Consider the following 20,283-nt stretch of genomic DNA (forward strand, 5'->3'; position numbering starts at 1 on the left):
CGGATAAATGCAGATAACAGTGATTGATGATAATTATTGTTATATAAAAGAACAATTAACATAGAACAATTATAGTATTGAAAGACAAGGTTAGTGGTTGCACTAGTTTTATATTGCCGATTATTATACTGTATTTCATTGTAATAAATATTTAAATTGCATAACTTGTCAATAAATACATAAACGTTAGTTAATAATACAAATTTCAGCGATAGTATTCGTGAACTTTAATAACTTTCTTCACTAACTTAGTGAACACGATGAATAGATAAATAGTCGTGTATACAATATTCAAAGTTTATATAATATACTTTAATTTTTTGTGATTTTTTCGAATGTTATTCAGGTCATCAATACCTAGAAATACTAGTTGTACAGAAATAATGAAATAAAATTTTAAGATTGTAAATAAAATAACTATAATATCCATTTGTTTTCAGACGAAATGAAGAGTATTGCTTTGGTACTGCTGATTGCCAGCGCCTATGCAGGCGCTGCAATTCCGAACGTTGCTGTTGGTAAGTGCTAATTTGATTTTTTTTTTATTAAAAGTTAGATAATCTTTAAAAGAGTTACGTACCTTATAACTAACGACGGTGATTAACAGCTAAGGAGCCCAAACACTGGTTACAATAAAAACGGGAAATCGCTAACCCTTTTGTTTATAGAAATTATATTTTACTACAAACAATACCAGTACAATAATTAAAAAAAAACATAATTAACAGAAAGAATAAATCTTGTTTATTAAAAAAAAAATTGATGAACCTACGCGAATGTATTTAGACTCGAAATACAATGTTTGTTCATATTTTATACAGGTACCTATTTACACACGAGTATAAAGAAAACATTTTTTATTACACAGAAAGTGCACAAGGCCAATTGGGCCCGAGCAAATTCCAACTGCATTTGGAATCATCAGTAGCGGAATATGAAGGTTTGGCCGGTCAGCTGTTCGATGTAGAAAACAAGGCATCAAACAGAATACTAGAAGATTTGATCATCAACATCTTGGAAGTCTTCAGGGATATTGTTATCAATGGAAATGATTACATTCCTCCTTTGGACCCCCTAGAAATTGAACACATCGGACCTTTCCAATTCTCCGTGACTGGGTAAGAATTAATATAACTTTAATATTATTATAAGTTAGTTAATGTTTGTAATCACTTGTTTGGGATCGGGAACTTTATAAAGGTGGACTGATATGCTAAGTACACTTAAATAGGCGAACTATTTAAGAGTACTTAGCATATCGACTCCTTCAATTAGTATCTACATAAAGGTATTAATTATTCCATCATAGTAAGATGAAGTAGGTTCTGATATTTTGATACAAGTATGTCCATATACTTATTATTATTTTATATTTACTTATGTGATATGTTCATCAATACTGAACCGTATTTGGTGATTCGGTTTAATAGAAGGTTCTAAATTATTCTGTTTAAGTCAATTGTTAGTTTTTCAATTGTTTGATTGATTTATATTAAATACGTTTTAACTTTACATATTATTATATTTAAACACTTTATAATTATTTTAGGATTTACATTGTTCGTAGTTAATACCAGAGAGAGAGAGAGTATATAGACTACAAATTACAGATTAGTTAACTTACTGTATTGACGATATACCCACATGTAATAGTTTGAATTATTTGTTACTAGAAATACTCTTGAACGGCTATACAAATAAAATTTAACAGTCTCATAGACCATATAGGTGCATCTACTTTGGATTCACACAATCTGCTCGCGGGATATAGGTACTTTGTCATTTAATGGTATTGCTATACAGATGTATTATCTAATTAAACTACTGCATAACTATTGACCTTCTTCCGTATCGTATTTCAATTCTTCTGTTTCGTATTTATGTATATGAATTGTAGGTACTTACACTACTTAAGGCTACTGTAACTATATTTAGTTTATATATTTTTACAGCCTCCGTGTAACAGCTAATATCCGTGACCTGCGTTCTGAGGGTCTGCGTTGGTACGTCATTGACACCGTCAGCTTCAACCCCATCCGTCTTACCGTGGGCGTCCACGTTACACTCCCTTGGTTCAGCGTGGCTTGTAAGTTTATCTCATTATTTTTTATACTACGACGTTGGCAAACAATTGATTTATTATAGATGTTTTCTAAAGTATGGGATCTTATTAGGATAATATTTATTATGTATTATAATGTGTATTTAAAATAACGCAGTAAAATTGTTAGTTGCTCGCACTACACTAAAATTATCTTATTTAGTTATATTATAATTGATTTTTTTTTTCTATAGGCCGTTACGACGTCGAGACCCGAATCTTGCTCGTAAGACACAGAGCTGCTGGCAATTTCAGGTAATTTAAGATCAAATGTTAATGTTTGTAATATACACTATTAAAATAAAACCGGTATAATATCTGCCTATCCTAATTGTTGAAGACATGATGATAAAATATATTTGTTTATGTCACTTGAATGGCAATTAATTTGACGATCCACTTGTTGGAAAGCATTACAGACGTTACGTCCTTGATGCTACGTCCGTGGTACCGTTTGTTGTTTTGTGTCTAAACTTGAACGATCTTTTGATATTATTATTGTATTAATTTGAAATGTTATTTGCAGACTGTTCATCCACCGCATTGAAGTTGGAGTCGATCTACGCATGGGAACAAATCTTGTTGGTGGCTACCTGACTTTAAGAGAATTGGAGATCAAGATCGATGTCCATGATACTCTTGTACGTATAATACTTGGCACTTGATTTGATTTTATTAAAAATGCGTAATACTCTTATGATACAAATATAATTAAATATATTTTAATAGGATCATATCAATACTATATATTAATGTGACAGTGACTTTACAGTGATACCTCTAGGCTATATCAAAATATTAAAATAACTTCAAAAAGGAAGTGGTCGTATTTTTATATTCACATGCTGTCTACAGTGTTTGTTACTGTAACATTTTAACAATACTGTGTATATTATATACACAGTATATATATTTATGTAATTAAAGATTAACCCTTGTTGCTCCCAAATATTGGCTTGTAAGTAAATGTTTTACTTATATTATTTTGGAAATGACTTCAACATATCGCGTGTTATGTTTTAGGTGCACATCGATGGCATGACTGGCTCCAAGCTCATCAACAGATTTATCAGCAATCTGGTGCAGAGCATCTCACAGGATATTGTACAGAAACACATTGACAGTTTAGGAGACTTCTTGAGCGTAGTCCTCTTCGACGTAATCAACGACATCCTCCAAGACTACACAATCAACGATATCTTGCCATAAGTGGACATACTTAATATTTTTGGAAATATGAATAAACGAATTAATTACTAATATTTTGTATTTGTATACTTCATGATTATTATTCATTAATATAATATTAACAACATGAAATTTTACAACGATACATAAATTAGAATTATAAGAACATACTATGGAAAAATAAATGTATGAGTGTGTGAGAGAAGTTACCTCAGAACTTCTCACGTTAGCAAATTAACAGTGGTAGGATACGAGTAAATAACACAATAACTAATAAACATAATATAATTATTGACCAAAATAAATAATATAAAAACACATTAATTGATAAATTATAAAGTGGTTATACGCAATATAGGTAAAGATAGTAACAAGACACTTTATATTTTTGATTGCTGTCCGCTTACAAAATTACGGGAATCATACTAAATTTATACTAAAGGGGCGGTTGGGTCTGCGTCGATTTTTCATTTTATTTGGTTATTTATATACAATCCTATTGCCTGCGCTTTATTCATGTCTTACAAGGGAAATGAATACAGTAATTAAAGACCAAAGACATGCCGAGTATTTGGTCTAACTTTAATTGCATCCTAATATGCATTATGCATTATGGTACATTGTATCTATAGGTATAACGTAATGCGTAGGTACTATTATTGTACCCTACAATACCGACAGTATCTACTTTCATTATGAAGACATGAAACATCTTAACTAATAATGTTCTAGTTTCGGTTCTTCTATTATTAAATAATATTAATCCATGACTATGTTTCTATTAGTCACCTAAGCAATTAATTACATATGTACCTACCTACTATAAATTGGTTTGGTTGTTGCAACTTTATTCAAATGTTTGTATGTAAATATGGGCAATATCATGAATAAAACATTATTACATTATTCATTATAATGAGAGATTACTTTTCAAACAACAACATTTTTTATATATTTTGGATGAAAATTATCATTTGGATTTATTTCTGTTAATTTTCTGTTTTTGTTTTCTACTGTTCATTTCCATTTATTTTTGTGGCAACATATACGTTAGAATTTATTTCCAACACTGGGAAGAAATTATAATTTTTTTTTATGTTTTTGTATTTTATGTTGGGCTAAAAAGGACTTGATCCAGAGCCGTAAAATATTAAATAAAAAAAAAAATACATTTCTTTTATTAGATGTTTGACATTGACACATCGTGTCAGTTGACGATTTTAAGAGCATTTTAATTGTTTTTCTGGTTAATTTAAAATAAATGCAGTTTAAATTTTTGTTCAGAGAAAAGATAATTAGTACGTTCTCGTTTTAGAATTTTCTTCGTACTATAGTGACCGTGCTTCCTTATTAATTTTCTCTGGAGGATATCAGAATCTACATTTATATAGTTTGTTTAGAAGTGTAGCATAAAATATTATTATTATAGTTGCTTCAATGAGTCCTGCATAATTATTGTACTAAAATTTATATAAAAGTCGGTAATTGTTTGAGATTCTTTAATCTGTGTTTTTTGACAGATAACAATGGCTGGCAATTTTTGGCAAAGTTCTCATCATCAGCAATGGATGTTAGACAAACAAGATCTCATTAGAGATCGTCAACATGATCTCAATATACTGTCAGAGGAAGAATATCAAAAAATATTTAATTTCTTTGCAAGTATTATACAAGTTCTCGGTGAGCAGCTGAAACTACGCCAGCAAGTGATTGCCACAGCTACAGTTTACTTCAAGAGATTTTATGCCAGGAATTCTCTTATGTGTATAGACCCATTGTTATTAGCACCCACCTGTGTGTTCCTCGCATCAAAAGTTGAAGAGTTTGGTGTAATATCAAACTCAAGATTGATAACAACTTGTCAAACTGTCATTAAGAATAAATTCAGCTATGCTTATGGACAGCAAGAATTTCCATACAGAACTACCCATATATTAGAATGTGAATTTTACTTACTGGAAAATTTAGACTGCTGTTTAATAGTTTACCAACCATACCGGCCATTATTACTGTTTGTACAAGATATAGGTCAAGATGACCAGCTACTTACTTATGCTTGGAGAATTGTTAATGATTCATTAAGAACTGATGTAAGCTTGCTGTATCCACCATATCAGGTAAAAATAAAACAGACAAAATTTTTGAACCATATTAAATTCCAAGTTTTATTTATGTTTGTTTCAAAATATTTGCAGATTGCAATAGCAGCATTGCATATAGCCTGTGTGATGTTGGGAAAGGAAAATCTCAAACCATGGTTTGCAGAACTTAATGTTGACATGGACAAGGTAAGGACTTATGCTGTTTTGTAATTTTTTAATTTTAATTCATTAAATAAAATTTTTTGATCTTATTGCAATTATTATTAGTATTTTTCTCTGTCATGTTTTTTTTTTCTAAATAATAATAATACTTAATAAATTTACTAAAAATATACTGTACTCAAACTAATTTTCAATAACTTTGTTCCAGATACAAGAGATTGTTCGATCCATTATTAACTTGTATGAAATGTGGAAGAGTTATGATGAGAAGAAAGAAATACAGCAGCTTTTGGCTAAAATGCCTAAACCCAAGCCAGCACCTCAAAGATAGAAAATGAACAATATGTGTGGAGTAACAATATCATTAGAATTGATTTCTCTATTTTATAGAACTTTTCTATTAGTGTTTACAACATTGATGAATGAATGAAGTGATAAATGACTTTGTAATAGTACTAATTCACTATTGTTCCATATTTTGTCACATTTTGTGATATATTAGTGACAGAAACCACCTCAGTTCCTGTTACTCTTAGGCTATTTAGGCTAGGTGTAAACTTACATTGACTAACTTTTACTTTTTAAAAGACTGGTAAATGCTATTTTATTAATATCAATAAAATTGAACAGTAATATTTGTTTTCTTTCTTAAAAACTTACTTTTTTTTTATTAAAATTCATTTTTCCTTATAGATAGTGAATAGCCAGACCAATATAATTATATTCATATATACAAATGTGTACATTATTTGAAGACCAATACCTGTGATTTTCAATGGAAATATTGTGGTGTGCTAAGTATAAGTCTAGTCACTGCTAGACCACCTTTTCCTTTGCTATGCTTTCCATGACATTAACATTGAAATAATTTTCCAGATGTCTAATGTATAAGATACATTACTTAATTCTTTTTACAAAATCCAGGTACTTTCTACACTTATTTCGGCTACTACTACATTTTTGTCAATTACATTGCTTCAGAGAGTTCTTCTCAATAGATATATATATAAAAAAATTACAACTTATTTATACACAGGTAGTATTACTGAACTCAAAGATGTGGTACCATACGAAAGTAATACTATGCAAAAACCTGTAATCAGATGACTTGTCTTGCAATGACTCTGCTTGTGGCAGTTAGTGTCAGATGATCACTTTCGCTTAAACAATTACATTCGAGGCGGAAATTGCTTATTGTAATATACCATAACTATAATGATAACATTGGTATCCCCATATACACTTACGTCACAAATAATGTATCCAAAATGTGTGTTTTTTCTGAGACACTAAAATTAGTATACTGAAAGATAAAAAATATGATATAATATTTCAAGCAATAAGATACACACTTTCAGGTTTACAGTTAGTAAAGCTCGTAAATTGTAATTCTATGAATGGAACTAAAAATTAAACATGGACTTCAAATTAATATAAAGAAAACCAAAACAATGACAATCACAAACATTAAGCCCCGTTATGAAAATTAACTTCATTGCTAGCAATGGACCATATCAAGTTGACCTCCACGCAGTCCCCTTGGAAACCGCCATGATAAATTTCTGGGGAATTGGCCACGATGCTCTAACTGACCTCACGCTCATCTTATCATATTTCCACTGGTGCCTCGCCAACGTGAACCATTAGCGAAGGCATCCGCAGTATTCCATTAGGTGCCATTCATTAAAAAAAACATTAACTGTTTTCATTTGTCCCACAAAATGCAGATCGTTTGGTCCTCTTATGCGAGTGGAACCACTGAAGTCTCGGATTTCCGCAAATATGTATAAAGGTAGAGTTTATAAAGTACAAACAGCAATAGCGACGTAAAAATTTTACCGACATGTCTACCTCCAGGACTTTATTTTGTGATCTTTGTGTCATTTTACTGTTTGGTGTGACAGTTTTAGCAGAAGAAATTAATACGAAGTAAGTCTGAACATGTTTTATCTTAAATGGGAATTAAGGTATATGGTGTTAGTATGACATGTATATAACATGAATACCTATTCCTAACAGTGATCTTGTTTGAAATCAATGTTATTATTAACGTACAACATGGTCCCTATACTATACATTAATTTAAATTTAGAAAGACTTAAAACAATATTATTTGCACTTTTCTTATTACAGTTCACAAGAGGGAGAGATTGTATAAAATTGTCACATGCCCATGTGACACTCCTGTGACTTAGTTAAGTCACAAGACGCCAAGCAAGCTGCTATCTAGGATAGGTCCTATGCTCTGGTATAAGGAGTGCGATAAGGCAGTGAAATAACGGGGTACAAAGGCATTACACCTTAGTCCTTAATACGCAAGAGTACGCGTCGTATAATTACGGGTGTCGCAGTGTGATTTGTAGTACGTATCTATTATATTACTAATATAATAGAAATAGACAATATAATATTAGCATTTTCCATCATGGAGATAGTCAGCTTGTATTCTATTCTAGTGTCAAAAAATATCTTACGTTGATTTTATTAATATTAACTTAGAACCTTTGTAATAAGAGTTAATTAAAATAATTAAAAGGTGCAGTGATTTCGTGCAATCATCGCTCCTGGTTAGGTTGGTTTAATATTATCGTATCGTATGCATAGCCTGCAATTTCTGATGATTAAACAACTAAAAATTGCAATTGGTTATGCATAGTAGAATGTAGGTACTTGTTGCATTGAGGAGATAAATGATAAAAGTAGATTCGGAATGTTCTTAAATTACTGTTCTATTTTTCCAGACCAGCACTACAACTCGCAGAGTTTTTTAAAGGGAACTGCTCGTGTGGAGGATTTCCAAATAGTGAGCCAGAAGTAGGCAGTGAACCATTGCTGTCGCAATCATCTGGACTGGCAGTGAATTGTGCTGAGGAAGGGCAGCTCACATGTAAGCGTATGTGTAATGCTCTTGCTATTGCCACCAAGGCTAAGGGACCTGAGATTCTATGCAATAAGCTGAAAGATGTGAACGAATTAAAGGTATATTCATCCTGTATTGTATTAGTACTAAGATTTTAAAATACACAGTAAATCTCACAACCTAGAAGCTGGTTGTGAGATTTACTGTGTATTTTAAATATTAAAGCTAAATTCTTTATTAAAACAAAACGTTTATGTAACTGTGATATATTTTTTACACGATATCTCTGCCAAACGACGGATTTCGATAAATCTTTTGATATTCGTAGGGGTTTAATAGGGTTGGTGTTTGTTTTGTCACGATTAGCAGTTTGTCTTATGAGAAAATACGAGAATATTATCAAGAGAAAGTATACGAAATCTATTTTTGCAGCCAGTATTATACTATACATGTTTGATCACAATAGATGTAGCGTCGGGCCATTAATTTTTAATTATGAAATTAACAATGTTGTCATGAACATAACTAAAATAGGAAGAAATCTGACTGGCCACCTAACAGAAAGTGGCGACTATCATATATATATGTATACAAATAGAATCACGGACATGACGTCATCATGTAATGTTCGTGATACTATTTTTTTTAATAATCCTGGTGTTGCCATTCATTAACTCGTCTTCAACTTTGACAGCTGTCGGCGTTCTATAAAGTATGCGACAAACCTTGGATATATGCAGACATAACAGCCGAAGAACCTATTTGCTGTGAAAGTGGCGTGGTAAAGATTTGCGCGTCCGCCGAAAAAACCAATGCTACGGACATTATTAATGTTAAGACGGTAATGTAATTACCGAGATGAAGACAGACAATGTTAAGATGTATATTATCTTATATCAATTTTTTCGTTTATCATTGACATGTTAACCAGGCGAATAAATGTATGATTAATAAATTTATATGTGTAAAGGCATAGCAGATTTTTTTTATTAAACTTCATTAATTGAAAATAAAATCATAAAATATTATGTGAACTAAAATGTATTTACACAAACTAAAACATTAACAACTTTTACATTATTACATAGGTGATGTAAAACTTCATATTTTGCCAAGGCTTCATATGTTGCCTTTAATGTATAAAAGATATAGTAATTACCTACTTACTCGATTTGTGTCCAAGTAGTATCTATTGCAATTTATAATACAAAAGTAATAAGTAACCCACTGGACTGAACGCTATATACGTAATCACAATTAACTACTATAGTATTCTAGGTATATATTTTTTTAATTCATATAAGTATGGATAAATCTCCATTAGGTAGTTATATATAACATATAGTTGTTCTGTTTACAGAGGACACAATTTCTCTAAATATATAAAAAGAAAGTTATAATTTTAGATTTTTAATGATAAAAAAAAAACTCCGTAATGCCATGTGAAACTGCGATATGCGAAGTATTTTCTTTTATTAGAATTTAAATATATCACTTAATTTCTGAATAGTAAATAGTAATATTTAATTCTCACAAGAAATATATTTCCAAATACAATATATAAGACAAAAATTCATGGCTTAAGTTATTTACAGCATTGCATTATCATAGATACTTCGCCTCTCCCCGAGAAAACCGAGTGTTTAAATTCTGTGCTTTCTTTATAATGGATTTTTTCTGAGCTTCGTCGAAGCGATTTACTTGCAGATCAACGTCGCGGCTAAAAGGTCGACGCTCCTTTTTACCATCCTCTCTTTCGTCTTTCTGTAATTTATAATTTGAGAAATATGTACTATGCATGTGTGTGTGTAGGTCAATCTAATACCATAGACTAATTAAAGTTTTTGTTCTGGCTCCTTCAGACATAACATCACAAAAAATTTACATTCACCACAATTGAATACAAAGTGTATACACCACAATTGAATACACTTTGTATTCAATTGTGGTGGAATTTGTACAAGTTTTTCTGCATGGGATAATTCTAACCTATTTCAGCCATCAAGCGATTGCTAGTATAGTATGTTGGATTCTGTACTACGGGCATGACAGCTTAATCACTGTACTGTAGCTTAATTATTGTTGTACATATTGCAGTGACCACAGACATAATTTATATTTTATTATTATTATTTCATATGTATGTTATGTTATATATTATGTATGGTATATAGGTATACTTATGTTATATAAGGTATTTTAATATTATTATATATTTATATATTATATTGGCCATTAGTAGCCTGATTTTAGTAAATAAGTTACAGTTACATAAAAGAAACATTATTAACAATATCCATACTAGAAATAATATTGTAAATTGTAGGCGTATTTGTAGAGTACTAATTGTTTGACTACGATCTAAAATTAAATTAATATATAATAATAATATAATGTATTATATTCTATTTGCTTTGTGAATGATACAGTGACAAGAAATATTAAATAAACATACCTTTTTTTTCTTTTTCAATTTCTTTTGATGCATATCTAGCAAACTTTCTTCTCTCTTGTGTTTCTTTTTATGTTTTCTGAAATGAAAAGTTGCTATGTAACAAACATGTTATGGTTATTTTTTTCTTCAATATGAATATTTACATATAATGATATATAAACCAACTCTTGTATGGTAACGGTAGATATGAAAAAGTTGTTAAGTCTAATAGATGTAAGAGTCTGTAATGTGATTAGACTTAAAAAATCGGACTACATAACTAGAATTGATTTAATTTTCCAATAATTTCCATGGTAACTCATGGGTTCTCACATATAACTAAGTATCAGAATGTAAGACCTTAGTGAATTCTAGTTATGTAGTCTGATATTTTAAATTCAACAAACTTCAAAAAGTTACAATGGATATTTACCTGACAGCTGTTTCTTGTTCCTCATCTCTATTAGCTATTTGTCGAACCTTTGCTTCCTTTTGTAGCAAAATGTCTGCATCCTCTTCTTTCACTATTCCAGATTCTTTACGGGCTTTTTCTTCAGGAGTGTCAGTCCAAGTGGATCTATTGATATTACAATTAGTAAAAAAAGAAATAGAAATAAACTTAAAAAAAAACTTGATACAAGCACTTTTGAATAGTCAAACATTTTTTATTCTACCACTCATTCGGTATGTAGACTTATCAAAGGAAGCTTGAACAAGAAATTTGTGTCTTGCTCTTTTGAACAAAGGTTATTTTAAATAAATAAATACACCATAACAAGAGGAATCCTGTATATGAAAGGGAAATCTTGTGTAAAAAAATATGATAAATATCAAACTGATATTATTTGCAGATGACCATAAGAAGTGGCGCCATAGGAATATAGTGGTGACAAATTTTAATCCTACCTATCTGACATATCCGGACCTTCTTTGCTCCTGAAACTACGTGCCTCTAAACCCAGATATTTTGCTTTAGCTTCAGGCAGTTCCAACATCCATTGCTCTCTTGATTTCACTTTATTACTTTGTAAAGAATGCCCATCCAAATGCTTTATTTTCATGTCCAATGCTCGTTCTTCAAGTCGTTTATGAGCATCTGTCCATTTTTCTTCAGCACCTATAGGCAATGGACCAATACCTTCTTCTTCATCGGAAGTATCCCCTTTAATTATTTCACATTCAGATTCTAGCACTTTACGCATATCATCTGGGATAGATGGTCCTGTAAAAAAACCATAGAATTAGTAGCACAAGTAGTAATTTTACAAGTGTGAAAATTTTATATACTTTGTATAGTTTTTAATTTCTATATAATATGTTTTTGTTATTATATAGAAATTAAACTTACTATCTCAGTTTCAATGCTGTATTTGAATTCAATGACATTTCATATAAAGCGAGATAACATTAATTCATAGGATAACTTTTACCTAAACATTGAGTGGTGAGAATATACAATGGATAATTATAAAGAAGTAGCTCATTAATAATATATATAAAATACATATATAATATATTACCTATGTTTCTAGACCTCTTATTAAGGTGCGGCGGTAGAGCTGGTCCTTCCATATCAGATGAGGATGCAAACTGTTTTTTTAAATGTGGTGGTAATGCAGGTCCACAAACATCAGAAGCAGACTTCTCTCCACTAATTGCACATTTAGTAACAGATCTTTTTAGTTTATGTCTTAAGTCATTAGGATCAATTTTAAAATTGTCATCTGGTTCTTCATCACTTGATATTTCTCCTTCTTCACAGCTTTCTTTCTGATTACTTTTCTGTGTCGAAGTAACTTCTGCAATTTCAGGATTATTGTTGGGCTCTTCAACTTCAATTTTGTTTTGAATATCAGTAGTACTGCTCACTTCGACGGATGTAGTTGACTCTTGTTCTCTATCTTTGCTACATTTAGAAACTTTTCTTTTGTGTTTCTTTTTATGTTTTTTCTTTCTTGTTTTCTGAAGCTCATTTTCTAAGTTTAAAAGTTTTGCTCTAAGTTTCTCATCATCTGATGAATCAATTTCACTTGACTCTTCTGATTTCTCTTTAACAATAGCAGGTATCATACTGTAGTATGATCCAGGTTGAACTTCTTCACTAGAGTCTTCGCTATGTTCTACAATAATTGGACTGCTAGTTTTATTTTTACTTGATTGCACAGGAGGTCTATACACTTCTGATTTTTTTCCTTTCTGATCTGGAGACAAATTTAAACTCGACCTAGGTTCTTCTCTTTTTCTCTTCTCCAATTGATCTGAGGGTATGACTTTTCTTTCATCTCTTGTTCTAATATTACGTCGAATTTCATCCTTAAAATCTCTTAACTGGTCGGGAGATTTTTTAAATTGAGATCCACTGTTTCTATGTTTATCTTTACTGCTACTTCTATGGTCTCTAGGTTTTGATGTTCCTCGGGAATCTCGGTATCTATCTCTATGTCTTTCACGAGATCTCCTATCTTGGCTTCTATCTCTTGAACTTCTTCTCCTACTTGCAGGAGAATACCTAGAATACCTATGCCTTTCACGTACATGCCTGTCAAAATTGTCCCTTTGATTTCTTTTTTTATCAAGGTCTCTTCTATGTCTTTCATTTAGAGAATGATGATTCCTCCCAGAGTGTTTACTGCTATCTTCATTCTGATTTGTGCTTTTCTTTTGTTGATCTTGATTACTTGATCGACATTTGAATCTACCAGTTTCTGAATCACTACTGGATTCATCAGAAAGCATAGTGTAACCTAGAAAAAAAGGATGTTTTTAATAAAAATTAGTCAGTTAATATAATGCTAACTTTATTTTCAATCTAAATATATTTATATCTATCTTACATAGGATAATTTTCTATAATACTAAAATTATATACATAAAACTGATAAAAATTTATACAACTAAAACATTTTTGCTATTTTTTTTGCACTGTAGCGAATGGATTTTAAGATTCCTGCTGTTAAGATTCCCTTTAAGGATTGTCTCACACTAGATTGCCAGACTATATCTTTTAGTATTTGTCTCAATATAACAGCACAGTCAATATCATATGCAACAGCACGGAGCACATCTTCCATGTCCTGGTGAGGACCACCATGATTCCAAAATTTGTCTATTCTTTGTTGAGGAACCATTGGTAATTGCATAAGGTGGTGGAATTTGGTCTCTGGATGTGAGTCTTGGTGACATTGAGCATCTCCATCAGAAAAATCAACATATGCATGGAATTGCTTCAAGATTGGACGGTACAATTCACGAAAACTCAATAATTGAGGTTGGACAATATTCCTAACTTTGTTTTTATTCTCTCCAAAAGTCATTCGAAAGTCTCCAGCATAGCTTAAATTAGAAATGGCAAAATAAAAGTCATACTCTGAAAATGATTCTGGTAAAATGAGAAGAGCTGTGTGCACAGCAGATCTCAAATTAGACTGCAGAGCATTCTGTAATTGTGAACTGTTTGTTTGCTTTATGATTTCTACTGGCTTATGGAGACGCCCAGCAAGGTATAGGTCATTCCAATCCAGCAAGTCTGCAATCAAACTCTTTTGCGAAACTATACCATATTTTATTGTAATATTTTCTTCTTTAAGGTCTACAAGAGTATTGAAATAAACTTTAGCGCCCCAATTGTCTTGGTATCTTGCAACAAATCCTTTGCCTAGAAAACGTAGTGCAGAATAATGTGAAGGGTTTTGTTCAATGTTGGCTCCATGCCATCTATAAGAGTTTTCAACGCAATATATAAGGTCGATCATGTTCTGTTTCTTCTGGTTAGTGATTTGTGGTTTCACAGCGGAGCCGTACGCGAAGCAGAATGTAAAGTTTTGTGGAAATTTTGATAATATTCTATAGTACAATGGGGACACATCTTTGGCTACGCCCATTGCTTTAACTGCTGTTGATGCCATGATATTAGTCTAAGGAGTACCGATTATGTAAATAGTTGAACTGCTGACCTGGGAATTTTGATCAATTTTGTAACTTCGAAATTGGTTACTTGGTTATAATATAAATAACGTTCTGCCATACGTACTTTATGCTATAGTAATTTCTTGTATGATATTTTTTGGATACTGTAGTTATTATGAAAATCTCTATTTTAAGATATATCTGTGAAATAACACTTATTTCAGGAAAAAATACTCATAATTGATAAACGATTATGAGGACAAAATTACGCCAAAATAATAGTAAATCACAGATTGATTATACAAATAGGATGCTCTTCGTTTCTCTTATCTATGGAACGTACAGTTACCATAGATTCGACAGATTGTGTTAGTGACAGTTACAATAGTACAAGGTCCATTAGTACAGAGTACTTATTAAAAAAATCTTCTTCCTCATTCGGTAACTGTCTTACTCTGTGCTTTGTAGGCAAACAAAATAAATACAAGTGATTTATCATAATTATTTATTTTACTGTGTTTATAATTGTTGAGATTGTGTACTACTCTTTCATTACTTACTAAAAACAGTTGCTTTCCAAATTATTTTCATTATGACAAGTGCTGACCGAATCGATTTCGAAATGGAGGTGGAGGTTGAGAGTGCTTCCTCAGGACCTGCAGTGGAGACTGCTAATCCTACATCGCCGGCACCCCCGACTCCGGGAGGTAATAAAAGTGTAGTGGTTACCACGGCCACTTCAGGTTCAGTAACAGTATCCCTTCACCCGCTGGTGATCATGAACGTTTCTGAACATTGGACTCGTTTACGAGCACAGGAAGGCTCTCCACAAACAGGTAGAGTAACTATAAACTCTATAAGATTATAATTAGATTTTATTGTTATGATGACAATAAAATTCAATGCAGTTGAAATAGGAAGGTAGAAATGCCACATTCTTATAAGCAAGTTTGAAACCCCCGACATAACTCAGTCTACTTAGATAAAACTTAGTTTGTTTGAGCTTTTTTATTATAGCCCATTTTATCATAGTAGCCTCAGCTATTTCTAAGTAAATGGATGTATACATGGATATAAATGACAAATCTAAGTTACATGTATTTATTTTTAATGTATATTATTATGTGTGTATTTACAAAAAAAAAGTATCTGTATTTATATCAGTTGTCTAAGTACCCATAACACAAGCTCTACTTAACTTGGGACTAGATGGTGCCGTGTGAATCGTTTAGGGATTATATTATTATTATTATTAATGATCAAGGTCCCAGGTATTGGGAATATTTGAGGTTATTGCTCTAATATACAGTTTGGCAGTAGGCAATGGAGTAGTAGTAGATATATTACACTATATAAGACATGTATCATATACACAATATACACCTATACTTTATTATTTAGAAATTGATGTTCAACTGTTTATATAAAAAAAATATTTGTAATAATTATCTATAAAGGCAAATTTTCTGTTTAACACTGTATACTAAATTATCACAGTAATCAATTAGAATACAATAATTGCCATTGATTCTTAAAAACCATTCTTATGTTTAATAATCTTTTTTTCAGTAATTGGGGCACTTATTGGTAAACAAAAAGGTCGCAATATAGAAGTTATGAACTCTTTTGAATTGGTGTTCAGTGTTATTGAAGGAGACATCATCATAGATAGAGATTATTATAATTTGAAAGAAGAGCAATGTAAGTATATTTAGTTCTTGTTTATATTTTGAATAGCAAACAAGCTGATGGCCAGCTTCATGGAAGTGACAATACTCATCCATATGGATAATCAGCACCATGAACCTCACATTATCATTCTCTTAGGGTTATGGTGGATGTCTTAGACATTCCTATTGACAAAGGTGTCCTGCCTTCATATCCTGTAATGTCCCTACTAAATTACCAATTGAGACAACTAACAAGGCAAATTTCTGGGGTTTCGAAATAGGAACTATAGAAAAGAAGCCGAGTTATGGGGACTTTCTACATAGTCATCTGTATTTATGCAGTCAACAATCTTGTATTTATAGTCTTGTCCATAAAACAGTAGGAAAAAAATGTTACTACAAAAACTTGACTTTCATAAGCAGCTAAAATATCCTATATGAATTTTTGATTTGATTTGATAGTTCACCAAGTACAGTTAAAAATGATAGAGTACACTAATGGAGCAGATAACAAATGTTCATGGGTATAGTGTTACATAATGGGATTAGAAATAGAAATAGAAATAATCTTTATTCAAATAAACTCATTACAAGCACTCACACACTGGTAGAATCAAAATATGACTATTTGAATAGTCATATTTTGATTCTACCACTCACCGGAATGCAGATTCATCACAAGAAGAATGAGCAAGAAACTTGTGTCTTGCTCTTTTTAATAGATGTTTTTTTATATAAATACTTACAGTATAACAAGTATTGATGCATGCGACAATCAACATAGAAATCGCTACACTATTGTCAGTGCTATGGATTTAAAGTTTTTCTATAAAAACATTATTATCGTTAAGAATTCTTCAACTTTATAGTAAGCTTTTTTGCAAAGGAAGTGTTGTATTTGACATTTAAATCTTTTTTCTGGCAGATTTATAACAGACTCTGGTGTTTTATTAAAACCTTATGCAATTGCCATAAAACGAATTACTAACTTTAGCCAAACAACATTTAGGTAAAATCAGTTTGTTATTGTTGCCTAAGCTTTTATTAGTGCAATCACTAACTCTTTTGAAACTGTCTATATTCTTCCTGGCATTTATATGATTAGAAATAGGAAGATGTATTATTTTAATAAGAAAATAACACATATTAGGTATGGTATGACTTCATTACAATGTAATTTAAAATATATTTCAGTCAAGCAAGTATTCTCAGATATGGACTTCCTAGGGTGGTATACTACAGGTGAAACACCAACAGAACGTGACATTGCTGTTCATAGACAGATATGTGATATAAATGAATGTCCAGTTATGCTTATGCTAAATCCTGCAGGAAGAAATGGAGATGTAAGTAAATGGACAACTGCTTATTTTATAATATGATGATATACCTAGTTAAAATTAAAGGAAGGAGGCTTAGATGATACTCCAAGAGATTGGATGAATTTTAACAATAATTGTGTCAAATTTAGACTACTCCTGTATAATAAACTATGTATAAAGAAATTAAAGATGTAATGATGTAAAAATACAGGGTTACTATAGGTTGATTTATTCTGTATTCTGTTCAGATAGACTTGTATAGTCTAGAAGAGAATATTTAGAAGAAAGAAGAAGAAAGAAAGAAAGAAGAAGAAAAAATGAAGATAAAAATGATTAATTTCTACAATAAAACTATTTAATCTTATTTGCAGCAATTACCAGTAGTGCTGTATGAATCTGTAATAGATGTAGTAAATGGACGCGCTACAATGCTGCTGGCACCATTAACATACACACTCGCTGCTGAAGAAGCGGAGAGAATTGGTGTAGATCATGTAGCCAGAGTTTCTTCTGGAGAAGCTGCACTGAATAGTTTAGGTATGACTATTTTTAACTTTCCATATGATTAGTACTAAAAAGTAAAAAAACAAGTAAGTAAACATAGTAGGGTTAATAACAGGTATATAATATAATAGACTGAATGTAGCTTCGAAACAAAAGTATGCAAAACATAGTGTTACTTTACAAGAAATGCAAACTGCCTTATACAATCTTATATATTATAAAGTGGATATATTTGTATGGTTTTCGATATAAAGCAGCTCACAAAACAGGCGTGCGTTATAAACGCAACTAGTGAAGTTATATTCCGTAACCGCACTATTTACTATTTTTTTTATTCAAGTTTGAACTGACCGCCGCGCCGTGCGGCGCCAGCCGGGTAGTGCGTTGAAACGATGGGAAATCAACAGTTTGCATTACAGTTTTGTGGTTGAGTTCATTTAAAATCAACGGCGATTCCACACACTCTGCTCTATTACGTTTCGTGTGTTATAACCATCATAACGCATTTATATCATGATATACTATATCGATATAGTGGCGGAGCATTTGACGGCGCAAAGGTCGGCCATCAAGATGTTGGTGTCCCGCGTGCGCGCCGTGCTGGCGACAGTGCGGGCCGTGCGGGCGGGCACGCTGCCGCCGCGGCCGGCGCTGCTGCGCGAGGCGCGCGCCCTCGCACATCGTCTCCCTTTACTCACCTCACACCAATTCCGAACACATTTCTATAATGTAAGTACCACTATAGAAATAGAAATAATCTTAATTCAAATAAACTTGATATAAGCACTTTTGAATAATCATATTTAGTACCGAATGGTGTTAAGTCCTCCAAATGAACTGTACTAGTTTTTGTATAGTGTGCATTGAAGTTAATTTTTTTTTAATTCTATCACTCATTCAGAACGCAGACACAGTACATGAAGGAACTTGCGTGTTCCTCTTTTAAATAAATGTTGTTCAGGATTACAGTTTTAAGAATTTTGTGTGGATACTAACTGCCGAATAGCAAAGTTGATATAAATACATAAATAGTTATTGAGTAGCAAAATAGATTTTAGTTATCAAAGCAGACTAATCTCTACAAGCGTCACCTTTTCACGAGTATATTGTCCATTAAGACTGCTTCTATAGACCACTTGTTATGACTTGTTCACTTCGAGCTGCGTGAACATATCATGTGCAGTTCATAGAGGAGCTCTATTGTCAGCAATGAAGTGTAACTAATAAAATTAGCATTTAGAAGTGTTTAAGTGATTAAAAATCTGTTTGTTTTCAGCAATGCAATGACGTGGCGCTCATGACTTACCTGGGTACCATCACGAAAGGCTGCAACGCTATCAATCAACTAGTCAATAGATTCAATGTCCTCTATGACAGACAGGGCATGGGCCGTCGAATGCGAGGACTTTTCTTTTAGTGTGTTGATTAATGTTATACTACAATATGTTCAGGAACTGTGTAGAATAATTGGAAAATTGGTTTATCCTCACCATATACCTACTTAATCAGGGTGATTTGTTAATATTTTCCATTTACTCTATACTTCAGTTTTAAGAATTAAATCATTTAAATGAGTAAACAAGATCGTAAGGCAAGTAAATTTCTAACTTGTATGTGAAAAAAATGTACTATCATTAAAACCGCACAAGTATCAATGTATAATAAAGAAACCTATTTATGTCATTTCGTTACTCGCATAAAATCAAAATTGTAATCCTGTAATATTAATTTGTACAGTTTGAATAAGAATGCTTTCTTCGTTTCGTTCTAGTTAAACATTTGGCAGTTTTTAATTGTGAACGATACTCATAAACAGACATACATATTAAAAATAAAAAAAAAATCAAATAGTTCTTCTATGGGATGTTTTAGTGGTTTAATAATTTAATTCAATATGTGCTAATAATTCCAAACAGAACACAGTGACTAGCTTTAGGATGGTGGTAATATTCTTAGTAAAACCTGAAACATGACCTACCTATGTATCAGAGTAATCATATTGTTATACTGCGATCACATACCGCAAATTATTGT

The 20,283-nt window shown here is 31.7% G+C and overlaps 6 protein-coding genes across 6 annotated transcripts; 4 read left to right on the forward strand and 2 right to left on the reverse strand.

The window, feature by feature from the left end:
* Positions 1-445: 445 nt before the first annotated feature.
* On the forward strand, positions 446-3,310 carry LOC131844533 (uncharacterized). The gene is made up of 6 exons (XM_059193446.1): positions 446-518; positions 869-1,118; positions 1,953-2,086; positions 2,296-2,356; positions 2,628-2,742; positions 3,125-3,310. The coding sequence occupies exons 1-6, from the start codon at positions 446-448 to the stop codon at positions 3,308-3,310; spliced, it is 819 nt and encodes a 272-aa protein (XP_059049429.1).
* Positions 3,311-4,576: 1,266 nt separating this feature from the next.
* On the forward strand, positions 4,577-6,176 carry LOC131844453 (cyclin-C). The gene is made up of 4 exons (XM_059193349.1): positions 4,577-4,583; positions 4,808-5,406; positions 5,485-5,577; positions 5,762-6,176. The coding sequence occupies exons 2-4, from the start codon at positions 4,816-4,818 to the stop codon at positions 5,882-5,884; spliced, it is 807 nt and encodes a 268-aa protein (XP_059049332.1). The 5' UTR covers positions 4,577-4,583; positions 4,808-4,815; the 3' UTR covers positions 5,885-6,176.
* Positions 6,177-7,353: 1,177 nt separating this feature from the next.
* Positions 7,354-9,386, forward strand: LOC131844492 (follicle cell protein 3C-1-like). The gene is made up of 3 exons (XM_059193398.1): positions 7,354-7,482; positions 8,295-8,532; positions 9,108-9,386. Exons 1-3 carry the CDS (start codon positions 7,397-7,399, stop codon positions 9,261-9,263), a joined length of 480 nt encoding a protein of 159 aa, XP_059049381.1. The 5' UTR covers positions 7,354-7,396; the 3' UTR covers positions 9,264-9,386.
* A 626-nt stretch (positions 9,387-10,012) lies between these two features.
* LOC131844282 (serine/threonine-protein kinase prpf4B) lies at positions 10,013-15,061 on the reverse strand. The gene is made up of 6 exons (XM_059193118.1): positions 14,878-15,061; positions 12,368-13,591; positions 11,754-12,069; positions 11,281-11,424; positions 10,869-10,944; positions 10,013-10,177 (listed from the first exon to the last, which is right to left on the reverse strand). The coding sequence occupies exons 2-6, from the start codon at positions 13,581-13,583 to the stop codon at positions 10,019-10,021; spliced, it is 1,911 nt and encodes a 636-aa protein (XP_059049101.1). The 5' UTR covers positions 13,584-13,591; positions 14,878-15,061; the 3' UTR covers positions 10,013-10,018.
* Positions 13,707-14,884, reverse strand: LOC131844281 (phosphatidate cytidylyltransferase, mitochondrial). The gene has a single exon (XM_059193117.1). It carries the CDS (start codon positions 14,750-14,752, stop codon positions 13,742-13,744), a length of 1,011 nt encoding a protein of 336 aa, XP_059049100.1. The 5' UTR covers positions 14,753-14,884; the 3' UTR covers positions 13,707-13,741.
* Positions 15,062-15,139: 78 nt separating the features above from the next.
* On the forward strand, positions 15,140-19,727 carry LOC131844368 (COP9 signalosome complex subunit 6). Its single transcript, XM_059193237.1, has 6 exons — positions 15,140-15,589; positions 16,323-16,454; positions 17,618-17,769; positions 18,117-18,282; positions 18,785-18,978; positions 19,526-19,727. The coding sequence occupies exons 1-6, from the start codon at positions 15,346-15,348 to the stop codon at positions 19,664-19,666; spliced, it is 1,029 nt and encodes a 342-aa protein (XP_059049220.1). The 5' UTR covers positions 15,140-15,345; the 3' UTR covers positions 19,667-19,727.
* Positions 19,728-20,283: the final 556 nt, after the last annotated feature.

This window comes from Achroia grisella, unplaced genomic scaffold, assembly GCF_030625045.1.
Source record: "Achroia grisella isolate CSIRO2021 unplaced genomic scaffold, CSIRO_AGI_Agris_v1 utg402, whole genome shotgun sequence".
Classification (NCBI taxonomy): Eukaryota; Metazoa; Arthropoda; class Insecta; order Lepidoptera; family Pyralidae; genus Achroia; species Achroia grisella.